This window comes from Rhinolophus hipposideros, assembly GCF_964194185.1.
Source record: "Rhinolophus hipposideros genome assembly, chromosome: 6".
NCBI classification, from domain to species: Eukaryota; Metazoa; Chordata; class Mammalia; order Chiroptera; family Rhinolophidae; genus Rhinolophus; species Rhinolophus hipposideros.
The window spans coordinates 17,419,419-17,434,225 of NC_138052.1; the positions used below are offsets into that span (position 1 = coordinate 17,419,419).

The window sequence follows — 14,807 nt, forward strand, 5'->3', positions numbered from 1 at the left end:
CGATAATTTTTATTTAGAGAATGCCTCTCTAAAGAGTTTCTTGTTCTCACATGTCTTCCTCTTCCAGCTCTACCTTCTATTGCAATTGTTCTCAGAGCAGCGACATAGAAAATTCCTGATTCTCTCTGCACAGAGACCGTCGAGGTAGATGAGGATGGTGTAGTCCCACTGTTGTTGCTCCTCTCACAAACAATGTTTGCTCTCTTACGAAGACCTAATTAAACTGTTAGGTTCCCACATTCCTCTAAGGACTAAGCCACGGGTGATTTTTCCAGGCTTCTGATTTCTTAAATTGCCTATGCGTCAAAATTCTCCCCATCGCCATTATTGGTAACACCTTGACATAACTGAAAATTATGCCAAAGAGAAAATGCCCTTGCATGGAAAAGCCCTTGCCATTGCATGTGTAGCAAAATAGCTCTTAATGCAGAAGAAACAAGATCTTTTCTGCTTTGTGAACTAGTGAAAATCTAATAAAAGTGTGTCTCCCCTGGGTACCTTACATCATTAGCATGCTGGCTTCACGCTTCGCTTTAACAAATAACTTACTTTAAAAGTTTCTCCCAGGAGACGACAAGGAGCCAAAAATATCTTGGAAGAAAACTTTACCTAGCAACCTGATAAGACTGTTTCATACAGTTTCTAAAATTTAACTTCATGCAGCAAAGTCTTTGTGATTTTTTTCGTTTCTGATTTTGGTATGTCCAGAAACTTCATGGCTAAGCAAGGAGGAAGAAAAAAAGTAATGCCTTACATGTGAGTAGCATTTATGGTTGTTGTTTTTTTTAATTAAATTTATTGGCATGACACTGGCATGACATAATAAGATTGTATAAATTTCAAGTGTATACTACTATAATACATCATCTATATATTGCATTGTGTGCTCATCACTCAAAATTTAGTCTCCTTCCATTACCATATATTTGACCCTCTTTACTCTCTTCAATCTTCCCCCAGACCCTTTCTCCTCTGGTAATATGGTTTTCATAGCACATTTATTATAAATGCTACTACCATAATTGATTACCTACTAAATTCCAGGACATGTGCTAACCATTTTACATATGTACATATGTAACTTGATCTTTACCACAAGTCCATAGAGTAAGAAGTATCCCAAGCCCTATTTTACTAATGAAGAAACTGAGGTTTAGAGCAGTTAATTTGCTCAGTCATGTAATTAGTAAATGGCTAAACCTGGATTTGCCTGACCTTAAAACCTACAGACTTATTTCGTTTGGTGAGACTTAAAAAGTTAAGTGAACAAGTAACTCTTTTCCTTTTATACGCACAAATCTTCCGATGTTTATGTTTGTATCCATGTTTTTCATCCCTTGTTTCCCTTCTCAAAGAAAGCCAACTTCCCACGTATCACTTCATTTCCTCCGGCTACATCTGCTCTCAATTCCTGGTACCACCTTGCTGCACAGCTCCAGGTGATCTCTATGGGTGGCACCTCGTGAAGCAAGATTTCAGAATGCAGTGTGAATGGTACCACCTCTGGATTTCCCCCTCTCATGTTATCTAGAACTCCAGCTCTTTCATCTCCCCTTCATCATCAGTCTCTCTCGCCTAGATTATTATTATCAGCATACAAACCCACTGACCCTTGAACACGCAGCGGGGGTGGGGTGGGGTGAGGTGGGTGGGGGAGAGGGGGGTGCCACAATCCCAGCACAGTTGAAAATCCAGCTTTTTACATCCTCAGATTCTACCAACCAGGGATGGAAAACAATTTTCGATCCACAGTTGGGAATCTGTGGTTGGGAAAGCGAAAATGTTGTTTTCCATCCATAGTGAGTTTAATGCAGATGTGAAATTCACGGATACAAAGGCCTGACAGTGTTGAAAAAAACTTCATGTAATTGGATCCGGGCAGTTCAAACCCATGTTATTTGAGGGTTAACTGTACTATCTTCTGCCTTAAAGACAAACAAAAAAATCCAAGAAACAAAAACAATCACCCTCCACCCTATATTCCTCTCTCACATGATTTTTCAGCAGAAATCAATATTTACCATCTTGGAGCATTCTCCTTTCATGGTTTTTGTGCCATCACTTTCCTCAGTTTCCTAATTCTCTAGCCACTCCTTTCCTGTCTCTTTCACCGGATACTTTTTCTTTATTCATCTCGAAATTTCTTCAGGCCTTTATATGAGGCTTCTTTAATTCTCTTTCTATAGTCTCTTTTTAAATCATACCATCTATCTTATTATTTAAAATACTTCCAAATTCATATCTTCACAGAGTTCTATTCTTATACCCAACCTTCTCCTTGACAACTTTCCTGGAACGTCTTACAAGCCTGTCAGACTTAACACTTGTCAAACCAAACATGAGTTTCCCTGCTCCTTCCCATCTTTCTCATCTCAGGACACAGCATCATCCTCATACAGTTGCTTAGGCTAGAAACCAGAAATTTATGTTTGATTCCTTCCTTTCCCTTATCTCTGCATGTAATTCATCAAGTCCGGTCTATCTATTGTTATTTCCAAAATACATATCACATAAGTTCACCTGGTCTGCTGACCACCCTAATCAAAGTCTCTACACCATCTTCACTGGATACTTTAATAGTCACCAGCGTTCCTACTTATTTTGTCCTACCCACCCCCCAATCTATTCATATAGCATCCAGGCTATTACAGGACGTAAACTGGATCACATCACTCTCTTAAAACATTTTAGTGGCTTCCATTGTGCTTCAAATAAAGTCCAACCCTGGCCTGGAAAGTCCTATATGATCTCGTCATACCTACCTCTCTAACTTCATCCCCAACACTATGCTCTAGGTGCTCTTCTTTGGTTCTTTAGACAGATCAGACTTTCCTGCCTTGGAGCCTCTGGACATGCTATTCCCTCTGCTTGGAAGCCTTCCCTACCCTCAACCTGGCTGCCCACTTCTTATCCTCCAAGATTCTTCTTGTCAAGATTACCATTAATTAACCTCCACATTGCTGATAGTGATGCTGACACATGTAGTACCTCTTCTTTCTCTTTGCGCAGCAAATTTCCAGTTTCCCTACTGGACCCTGAGTTCCTATATTCAAGTAAATCCTGAGCATGGTATCATTTTATTTGTAAGTACTTCAGTATGTATGAGATATAATTATTAAATGGTAGCTAAAACCCCTTCTGTTCCTCAATGGCTTAAAAAAGTGAAGTGTTTATTGAACAGAATGTTGCTCTTCTCAGAAACCAGGTAACTAGCATGGTGATTTTTATTTCCTGGATTAACCAAACTGTGCAAATTCTTAGAGGGGATGAGGATGGGGGAGGGTGGTTGTTAGAGCACCTCGCTTAGTGCCTGCAATCAATAAAAAGAGGATGAATGAAAACAAACTCAATGTGCTTTAGTTCTTTATTTATTTATTTATTCTAAATATAGTTGGTATACAATCTTATATTGGTTATATTAGTTTCAGGTATACAATATAGTGATTTGACATTTTTATACCTTACATGTGATCACCCCCAAAATTCTATAATCATGTCATTGTGTAAACTTAACACAATACTGTCGACTATATTCCTCTCCCCCTTTTCACCCATTTCCCTCCACCTCCCTTCTGGTAACCAACCATCCCCTTGGTCTCTGTTTCTATGATTCTGTTTGTTTTTGTTTTTATTGGGGAATATTGGGGAACAAGTGTGTTTCCCCAGGGCCCATCAGCTCCAAGTAGCTGTCCTTCAATCTAGTTGTGGAGGGCACAGCTCTGTCCCATGTGGGACTGAACCCTCAAACCTGTTGTTCAGTGCTTGCGCTCTAACCAACTGGGCCATCCGGCCACCCTTCTATGATTCTGTTTTTGTTTGTTTGTTTTGCTTTTAGATTCCACGTATCTAAAAGGAATCATGATTATCTTCCTCTGCCTGGCTTATTTCACTCAGCATCATACCCTCTGGATCCATCCATGTAGTCACAAATGGCAAGATTTCATTCTTTTGCCTTAGGCTGTTTAATACAAACTCATCCATGGATATCTACAGCCTTGTTTTGTCTTTGCTTCTGTTCCCTTCCCGAATTCATTCCTTTACAGGAAAATTTCAAGTTCAAAGCATTTTATAAAAAGCTAATTATTTCAGCCTGAGAAGACTACTAAAGACTAACAGAGCTTCAGAGGGCGGGGCTACGAAAAGCCCCGCCTGCTCCCCGCCCTTCTTTTCCTCCTCCCCCTGCCCTCCCGCTCTTCTTCCCAACATCCCTAGCGCTCGCCGGCGTCCTTCAAGATGGCGGCTGACAGTGAGGTGAGGTGTTTACTTTCTGTCTATCCCTGTTTCTAAGTTCGCTCCTCTGCGTCAGCGCCCCGGCCCTCAATCTCTTTTTTTCTCTCCTGCCCGCTCCCGTAGCCCGAGTCCGAGGTATTTGAGATCACCGACTTTACCACTGCCTCCGAATGGGAAAGGTGAGTCGTACCATTAGTTAGCAGTCGTGTGGGCCCGGGCGTCCCTCCGCGGCTTCTCCACCTCAGACAAACCACACGTGACGCCACGTCTTTGGGACTGGTAAGACCGCAGGGCCCCCGGGTCTCCGCCTTCTCCTGTCTCGGGTGCGCAGGGAGCCTCTTCCGCGTCTGGCCAGTCCCGCCCCGCCCCCGTCAGCGGAGCCCGTAAGGTCCGCCTGTCAGAAAAAGTTTTGTTTCCTCTCAGGCCGTTTTCCTTAGACGTTGGTTGTTGCCCACACGCAGAAACAATTTCTGTGGGTAACACGGACGTCCTGGTGTCGTTTACGTTTACTCGTTTGTTATCGTCAGCAATAAATTTCGCAGCTGCTCTGTTTCCCTCTTAGGCAACATTGATGCACCCTTTGTAGGAGGAGGCCCTCAGCGAACTTCTGGTGGACGTCCGTGTGCCACACTCCCGCTGTCTCCGTCCTGCCTTTCAGGATAACCTTTTCAAACAGTCTGCCTAGGGCTTCGGAACGCCTTAATTCAAGTGGTTACCTTTCAGTGGGTACTGTGCCCAGGCTTCCGTGTGCCTGTCACGGTCCATTGAAGAGCTGAGTGAGCTGTAGCTCTGAAATTAACTGAAAGTCAGGTTTGTGGACGAGGGGTAACTTAGAAGTGCCCTGTTCGGTGTCCCAGAGACCCTTCGGTTTTCTGGGTTTTGAGATCCGTGGTTAGCTTGTTGCAACACTTTATAATCTTTCTGTGTGGGGAGAGGAAATCTGCGGATGTCACGTCGTTAGATGACTCGGGATAATGTAAAAGGTCCCTGCTGGAGTAATAGTTTGACCTGTGGTACCTTCCACAAAAGAAGAGTCAGTAAGGAGGCGTAACCACCCTGGCAGGGCTTTGTCGAACAGGTATCGTGTGGCCAGAATTATAGCGATGGACAAGAACAGAAAATCCTTGATCTGTATTTTTAAAAAAAACAAACAAAAACAGCAAGTGGTTACCTGGTAACCCAGCTGGTACTAACTATAAAACTAGTAGTTTCAGTAAGCATGATATTATTGTGAATTACAGTCGTTGGAGATATTGTCATAGAAAAGATAGAAAATGAACTGGGCCTTGGAAGTGGGAAGTGGTGTGGGTAGACATGGAAGGTGCTGACATGAGTAGAGACAGGTGAAAATGGACCTGTGGGACTTCATGAAGAAATGCTTTATTGGAGTGAAGGCTTTTATCTACTCAAGGGAAATAAGATTAATGCAGATAGGACCAGGTTGTAGACAGCCTCCAAGGCTAACTGAGTAAAGGAATCTCTAGATTCGGTGCTTTAAGACCAGTGATTCTCAGTCTGTGTGTGCATCAGAATCATAGCTTCTGATTATGTCTGAGAGCCCAGATTTTGCATTTTTAACAAGTTCTCACCAAGGGCATGCTGATATTGCTTGTCAGGAGACCACAGTTTAGAAAGAACCTTTAAGAACAACAGTGAGTGAGACACCCATGATTTTATTGGCAAAGTGATATGATGAGACTTGTTTCAGGGGATAAAATGCAGAGGTACAATTAAGGCAAGTGACTTATTTGATCCATAGTTAGGTTGGTGATTTGGAGACTGGAGACAAAGAATAGAAAGGAGGGAGGATTGTAAGACAGTTCAAAGAATTTAGACAAATACACTTGATGAAATGTAAAAGGAGAAGGAATCAAACATGGAACTGCAGTTTCTTTCCTGAAAGAATGAAAATGAAGTGGCAAAGTGAGAAGAATGCAATTTTAGACGTGTTGAATGTGAAATAATAACTTGATGTCTTTAAGGTAGAAAAATGTAACCTGAATCTTGGAGGTTGGGAGTGGGGTGAGGAACATCAGAATACTGAATGGAAAAATGATCACTTCCCCCAGCTAAATATTTAAAATATCCTAAAGTGGAATATTAAATCCTTTAGCTCCTTATACGGAAACACTTGTGAACACAGTTATTTCTACTACCACAAAGTAGGAAATTTGGTTTTTTACTTTTATGCTCTTGTTTCTAGAATGAAACTAGTGTTTTTACAGTTCATGGGATGGTGTTAAAACTTTGGAGTCTTTTAAACTTTGAGTTTAATGTTTGAATGAAAGTTCTTGTCAGTATGTTATGAGCCATACAATTTATTGAGAGGACTGAATAGAAGCCCTTAACTGTTTATCATTTGTCCATTGAAAAATACTGAGTGCCCATGTTGCAAGCACACTTCAGGGCGTTAGGGATGTGGTGATCAGTAAAAGCAGATGATTCCTGGCTTTTACTGAATATACAGTCTAGTGGAAGGGACAGATATGAATTAAATGGTAATGGAAATGGTAATTGAATATAACCAAGGAACTTACTATAGAATGAGGAGTCAAAGGAAATGACCCTTCAGCTGAAATCTGGAGCTTTCAGGGATAAAGTTATAAAATTTTTCTATACTTTCTCAATACTTTCGGGATACAGTCCAATTTTTCTGTTTTAGCTAGTACTGATAGAATTCTTACAATCAGTATTTTAAGGTGTTCCTTCTTTTGCTGTGAAAATTATATTATTTTAAATTATTTTTATTATAATACCTCATAGTAAAATTAGAAAGAAAAATCACCTGTAAGCCTACCACCAAGAGATAGCTACTGTTAATATTTTTTAGAAAATTCCTTCTAATCTGTGCTTGTTATAAACTTATTGTATCAAATCATATTAATACTTATTTCTATAGCTTTCATTTTTTCATTTAATATGAGCATTTTGTTATTTCCTCAGATGGTCTTTAAAACATGATTTCTAATGAGTGCCTATTATTCCATTGAATGGATATACTATTAATTTACAACCGTTTGCTGCAGTTGGACATTAAGATAGCTCCCGTTGTTTTGTTTTTTAGCCTTTATAAATGCAACGTGCACTTCACATGCAAATTTTCCCGCACATATGGATGCACTTTAAATTTTTCTTCCATTTTTTGTAAATGTGTTAATTTCTAGAGCACTGTTTTCCAAAACTGGTATTGCCTTTTGACTGAAACCCCAAAAGTGAATTAGTATATTAATAATTAATAACACTTTTAATTTTAAAGAGGAATCAATTAGGTGTTTCAATTGAATCATAAAAAGTGATTTATCATTAATATCTAATAACAGAAATGTAAATATTAATGTATGATGTCATTGAAGAAAAAAACCTGATGGCTTTTAATATATTTTGATTAGAATTAACTCTTAATACTCTGGCAATACTATGCAGGTGTTTTAGGAGAGCAATCATGCTATTAGATTGCATCATACTTATGTAAGAAGTCAGCTTCTTAGAGTAATAACAAGTCTTCCGAAAGTGTCTTTTAATATGTATTTAACACTGCCACTGAGATTTGACAGTTTTCATTTGCTGATATTGAGCATGTTGCTAGTGAAAATTCATTCTTGTTTTAGTAGATCTGCTTGATTATTAGCTTTAAAGATTAGATAGTGAATACTTTTAAAATCTGTCAGTTATTCCTTAAAGCTGACAAATATAGTTGTAATTTCTTGCCAGATAGCTGTCTGTTAAAATTTGTTTTATTTTAATGAGCAAAGTTCCCAAATGTTTTCCTTTGGGGGAGGGAAATCAGGGAATTCCTAAATATCTTTAAAGGAGAAGTAAAATAATAGATCAGTTATGTTGAAGGTAGGGAAAAAAATTATGGGTTTCATAGTTATCTTTAATATTATATTAGTCTGTCAGTTTTTATTTATGTCCCAAATTTATTACATTCATTTTACTATAGAAAGATTTATTAATTCTTTATACTTTATAGAAGGCAGAATGCCTTTGTTGGGGAAGCAGTAGACTTAAACATCAAAACCTAAGAATTCTTGGGCAAAAGAAAATTATTTCCACTTTTATTCCACATCGATAAATTAACCTAACAATACTAAACTTATGGAGACTTCTCTGATAAAAATGTTAAAATGTAAAAAATACTTGAAGAATTGTACAACAACAGTAAAAACTGTGCTGCTACATTTTTAGAATGTTTTTTTTACTCCTTCCTAGGTTTATTTCCAAAGTTGAGGAAGTATTGAATGATTGGAAACTGATTGGAAACACTTTGGGAAAGCCACTTGAAAAGGTCAGATCTGTTTGCTGGTGTCTCTAAATGAGTATTTACTTTGAAACTTCTATTTTTAAGCCCTTTGCTGCGTTTGGTACATTTGAATTAAATGTTTTCTTTAAGTTATGTATAATCTGTGATCATAAAATGACATATGGAAGAACTTGAATTCGAATTTGTGGCAAATGATATATGTAAGGTATTTGTGAACTGTTTTTTAAATAAAATTTTGTATGTACCATGTCATTCTTTGTGAGTGATTTTATTTCTCTTTCTCCTGATGTTTACTTTTCACTTGCCTTCTCTCTTAGAATGTTAGAAAATCTTTTTTCAGAGTTTTTTAGTTGGTCAGAGGAACATTGCAATTACCAACTTCTTGGGTATTTTCCTCAACTAATGAGGAAAAATCTTGGTCTGACAACTGACTTGTTGTCATTATCAGCTGTTTTACTCAATTTTTATATTTTATAATGCCACTAATGATATTTATTCTCCCTCACCACCACCCCCCCTTTTTTTATAACCTCATAGATGTTTTGAGGATATTTAAGAATGAAAATTTTATTCAAAATTGAGATGGCACTCTAATTCTAACCTAAGGTACTGGGGGTTTTACTCATAAACCATACCCAAATGTTTACTGAAGAATATACTCTGAGAATAAACATAGATTTTTCTGTATTTTGCTGAAGGGGACTAACAATTTGATTTTAGGCTTACATAGATGCTTTGTTAGATAAATTCTTTTGAAGTAAAATCGATCATTTGATTATAAATCTATTATTAACTGCAATTTACCCCTCTGTAAAGAACTCTTAATATTTGCTAGGGTTTTTCAGCTTAATAGTGATGTTAACAGAATTTGAGACTTCAAAGCATTAGGATATCCTTCTTTAGCTATATGAATAAGCAGAAAAAGTAACACTGCGTATCGAAATCACACGTCATTTAAAGTATGCTGGAATATATAAATTGGCTTACTGTATTAAAACATTTTTATGATTACATTTTTGAATAAAGAGAAAATGTGAAATTCTTAAACAGAGCCTTCTGTTCCATTTGAAACAAGGACATTGCAATTGATATAAATGTCAGTAAGATTAAAGGCAAAACAAGCTGGGTGTAACTGGAATGGGAAATGATTTGCACTGCCCAAAAGAGCTGAACTGGGTATTTGTGAGTTCTTATATGAATATTTCTTAATTTTATGATTTACACATTTACTGAATATCTGCTGTGTGCCAGATCTGAAGAAATAATGAACAAGATGCATGTTGCCATTGAACATAAGTTTTCATGAGAGAAGTAATAAATAAGTAAACAAATAAGATTAAATTTTTGGATGGTAAATTCAGTTTGGGGATATAAGTTGGGTAATGGATTCAAAGTAGGTAGCATACTGATAGGCGTGTAGTGGGGAGCTAAACGAGTGTTAGCTCTTCAACTCTTTCCTCCCTAAAGGTAGTAGTAAATAAATGAGATACTGAAAACACGAAGAGATTTCAAGGTGAGCTGTAACTCTGATGAATAATATTAAAGAATGTATAAAGGACAGGGATTATTATTCAGCATAGAAAAGAAAATTTAAAGAATGCCTCAAGAGATTTTACTTTATGTGAAATACAGTGATTACCAATTCTCTTCCTCTATTGAGGGGGAAGAAAGAAAAAAATTTTAAACCTTTATGAAAATTTTCAGACAAAATAGTATAATGAACCCCTATGTGCCCATCATCCAGTTGCAGCAATTAATATTCTGCCATTTCTTGTTTCATCAGGACTTCTACCACCTCCCCACCCCTACTAGATTTTGTTTTCTTTCTGAAAAGGTTTTATATTACATACACGGGATGGGGCTCAGTCTTGCTTGGCTGCTGCCTTTCTGTGGCTGCAAGGCCACTACTCAACTCCTCTCTACACAGAGGTGTGTCCCCACCGTTTTCTTGTTGGACTTCAGGGCCAGCTTGTCCTTAGAGACCTTGAGCTGCCCATAGGGGGTAGAGCCGCGCAGGAGGCCCTTGGATCATGTCTTGCATGTACTTGGTGCTCGGTGAGGCTGCGCCCAGCGCGGTCGTGTTCTTGGTCACCTAGCGGCCCTTGCGAAGGCCACGGCCATGTGTAGCACAGAGCCACGGGCCGCTGCTTCTCAATGGCTGCTGCCACTGAAGGGGAGGGTTTTTTTTAAATAGTTGTTTTGGGGGGATAAAATTTACATACTTTGTAATGCACAAAATTGCTTAATTTTGACAAATGTTTACATCACTGTAACACCAAAGATACAGGATAATTCTGTCACCCCAAAAGTGCGAGTGACCGTTTCTAGTTAATCCCCATGTTCCTCACCCACGCCTCCCAGTCATCAGCTGTTCTTTTTTTTCTTTTAAACCGTAGATTACTTTTGCCTACTCTAGAATTTCATATATATGATATCATACATCATATACTCTTTGTGTCTGTTTTTTAAACAATATTTTTGATACTGTTCTAGGTTGTTGCATGTAACTGTTTTTATTACTGAGTAGTACTTTGTTGTATGAATAAGTGTTTCACTTGTTGACAGACATGGGCTATTAATGAATAATGCTGAACATTCTTGTATGAGGCCTTTTATAGACATTATATATTTATTTTTCTTGGGTAAATACCTAGCAGTGGACTTACAGGGTTGTAAGACAGTGCATATTAACTCGATAAGAAACTGCTGAAACTTTTTGTACCATTTTACTCACCCACCAGCAATGTGTGAGAATTTGGGTTGGCTCCACATTTTCACCAACAATTGGTTGTTTTTAGTCTTACAATTTGAGTCATCCTGATGGGTATGTAGTTTGAGGAATTAATTTGTGCTTTTCATTCTGGTTATAATTTCTATTTCTATGGTGAATATTGGTATTGACTACTTTTTTTTTCACGTGCATGTTAGCCGTTTGTATCCAAGTCTTTGTGAAATGTCTGTTCAAGTTTGTCCATGTTTTAAATTAGGTTGAATTTTTATTTAGAGTTGTAGGAGTCTTTGGTTCTTTTATAGATTCCGCTTTTAAGTCTTTTCTCAGATAGTAGTTTTGCTAGATTGTGAAGATATTTTTATGCTTTCTTCTGGTTTTATTTTACTTTTTAATTAGGTCTGTGATCCATCTTGAACTAATATTTGTATATGATATGGATGTCCTGTGTATTCTAGAACCTGTAGAAACACTTCTTTCTCCATTGAATTGCTTTGTTGCCTTTAATGACAGTGGACCTCAGGAGTTACCTTCTGGATCTGTATTCTGTTCCATTATCTATTTGAGTATCCTGATGTTACCTCATTGTCTTGACTATTGTATTTGAGGGTTTCTCAATGTTGGCACTATTGAAATTTGGGGCCAGATGGTTGTGGGGCTGTCATGTAGTATATGATATTTAGTAGTATCCCTGGTCTCCACCTATTAAATTACAGTAGCACCCTCCCAGTGGTGACAATCAAATGTCTCCCGAAGGACAAAATTGCCCCCAGTTGAGAACCACTAAAGAGCTTTAGAGTAAATCTTGAAGTTGTTAATGTAAATTCTTTAGCTTCTGTTGTTTTCCCAAGATTGTTTTGTTTATTCTAAGTTCTTTATGTTTCCATCATGAATTTTAGAATATGCTTGTCAGTTAAAAAGGGTGATTATGCTGGAACTATGATTGGGATTGTATTGAATTTATAGATTACTTTGGGGAGAAGTGACATTTTGATAATCTTGAAGCTCCCAATCATGAACATGACACACCTCTCCATTTATTTAAATCATCTTTAATTTTTCTCAGCAATGTTTTATAGTTTTTGGTGGAAGTCTTGCGTATCTTTTATTAAACTGATTGCTAAAAAGTCTTTTATGTTTATGATGCACTTGTAAATGGGATTGTTAATTTCATTTTCTAGTTTGTTGCTAGTACATAGGCATACAATAAAATTTTATATATTGACTTTGTATCTTGAGACCTGGCTAAATGTAAAGATTCATAATCTTTTTCTTTATTCTTTTGCATTTTCTACATTGAAACAATGTACTCATTAAATCATATTTCTCTCCCTTTCTCCAAGTCCCTTGAATAGGTAACCATTATTCTATTCTGTTTCTATGAATTTGACTACTTTAGGTGCCTCTTATTAAGTGGGATTATACAGTATTTGTCCATTTGTGTCTGGCTTGTTTCACTTAGCTTGTCTTTAGGGTTCATCCACGTTATAGAATGTATCAGATTTTCATTTCAAGACTGAATAGTAATATTCCATTGTATGTATATGTGGCATATACATGTGTTGATGGACATTTGGGTTGTTTCCACTTTTTGTCTATTATGAATAATGCTGCTCTGAACATGGTTGTACAAATATCTCTTAGAATCGCTTTCAGTTCTTTTGGATGGATACCCAGAAATGGAATTGCTGGGTCATATCATAATTGTTTTTAATTTTTTGAAAACTTGCCATACTTTTGGCTGGGTACACATTCTGTTTTTAATCTGAAAATCTTTTCTTTTTTTTGAACTTTGTTTTTGAAAGACAGTTTTGCTGAAGAGAAAGGGCTTGACATTTATTACAAGATGTAGTGCCATTTTCTTCTGCTCTCCATAGTTTCTGATGAGAAATTAGGTATCAGTCATACTTTTTGTTCTATTTTGGTGTTTATTTTTCTGTTTGGCTTCTTTCAAGATTTTTTTTCATCTTTCTATTTAATCTAACTATGATGTGTGTAGTTGTGTTTTCTTTGTATTTTTCTTGCTTAGGTCTATTAATACTGAGTATGTAAATTTTTTGTATTTCACCAAATTAGGGAATTTTGGCCATTATTTTTTCAAATATTTTTCTGCTCCATCGTCTACACTTTTTCTGTGATTTAAATTATATTTATATTTAAACCCTTAATACTGTCCCATTGGTCTCTAAGGCTCTGCTGTCTGCAGTTTGTTTTTTTTTTCTCCTCAGATAATTTTTCTTGATTTATCTTTGAGTTTGTTTACTCCTGCTTCTGTTGTCTCCAATTTGTTGTTAGCCCACCTGGTGTATTTTCCAGTTCAGTTATTGTACTTTTTTAGGTCTAGAATTTCTGTTTGGTTCTTTGGGTTAAAACTCCACTCGCTTCTTCTCAGAGGTGACAGTAGCTGAAATCTTTTCTTGCAGTCTCCTTTGTCACTGTTCCCGAGAGTCTATGCTGCATATGCATGGTTTAGCAGATAGCCAAGATTTGAGGCAGAGTTTATATGCAAATTTTGTGGGCTTATTCCCCTGTTGGCTTCTTCCTTTCCAGAATTTACATCTCAACTTTAGAACTACCCTGCCACGTTTGAACCTTGCCCTCCGTTACCTCCATCCCAGTAAAGCTCCATCATTCTACAGCTCTGAGTTGTACTTGAATCGAGTGTCCTGAGATCAGCAATTGTCAGTGTTCTGAGAGTCCCCTGCTGCTGCCTGAGAGCCTTTCCGGGGTTGACAAGGCCCTGCCTTTTCCAACTGTACAGTATATCTGAGGCCTGTTTTCTTACACTTCAGTCAGAACAATGGATTGTGCAGACTGAGTGAAGATATAGACAGGAGAACCCAACTGTATAAAACTACATTATGGAGGTTTACAAAATGTAAAACAATGCCACCCTCATTAATATTTTTGTTCTGCAAAGTATTGTTAGAACTTTATTTAACATGTAAGTTCATTATTTTAAGTGAATTAAAATATATATATTTTTTTCCTTTTTAATTTCTAATGTGGGATCCTCAGTAATTTTTAAGAGTATAAAGGAGTCCTGAGGCAAACAAGTTTGAGAACTGCTGTCTTAGGAAGGTACAGACATGCAAATCTCATCAGATGTAATTCCATTTTTCAATGCATAAAGTCTCCAGTTTCTGCGTCCGTTTCGTCACTTTTCAGAGCCTTGAAAAGCTGTGTTGTTTTTGTCCAGATTTTATAATTTTTATCTGAAGGATGGTTAATCTGACCAAACTACTTTACCACACAAGACCTGGCTGGGAAATGCCTGAGAGAGGAGGAAATGGCAGTCATTGAGCATCAGCTTTGGTAGCATGCAGTATAATTGGGACTGCACCTGTTAATTTACCAAATCCTTAGACAAATTTCAATGATGAGATATTACCCCATTTTATGAATGAGAATGAGGCTTTGGGTGCTTGTAGTAATTTGCCCAAGGTCATTCTGTCAGTAGTTGGTTTAAGCAGCATTATGCCTAGGACATGCCTGCCTTTAAAACCCATGTTGTTTCTATTTTACTTTACCCTTTTTGGTTTCAGAGATTTAAGTAAATGTAAAATTACGTAGTAGAAGTATTAG

The 14,807-nt window shown here is 37.3% G+C and overlaps 1 protein-coding gene across 6 annotated transcripts in view; it reads left to right on the top strand.

Moving 5' to 3' along the window:
- Positions 1-4,216: 4,216 nt before the first annotated feature.
- Positions 4,217-14,807, top strand: part of RAB3GAP1 (RAB3 GTPase activating protein catalytic subunit 1) — an 85,735-nt gene continuing 75,144 nt past the window's right edge. For 3 of the 6 annotated variants that reach the window (XM_081052161.1, XM_081052162.1, XM_081052163.1), the window contains exons 1-3: positions 4,217-4,251; positions 4,354-4,409; positions 8,443-8,518. In XM_081052161.1, coding sequence (XP_080908287.1) covers positions 4,234-4,251; positions 4,354-4,409; positions 8,443-8,518 — 150 coding nt within the window. In that variant the 5' untranslated portion in view covers positions 4,217-4,233. Of the gene's footprint in view, positions 4,252-4,353; positions 4,510-4,792; positions 8,519-14,807 lie in introns of all 6 variants that reach the window. The other 3 variants (XM_081052165.1, XM_081052166.1, XM_081052164.1) reach the window with 2 other exon arrangements.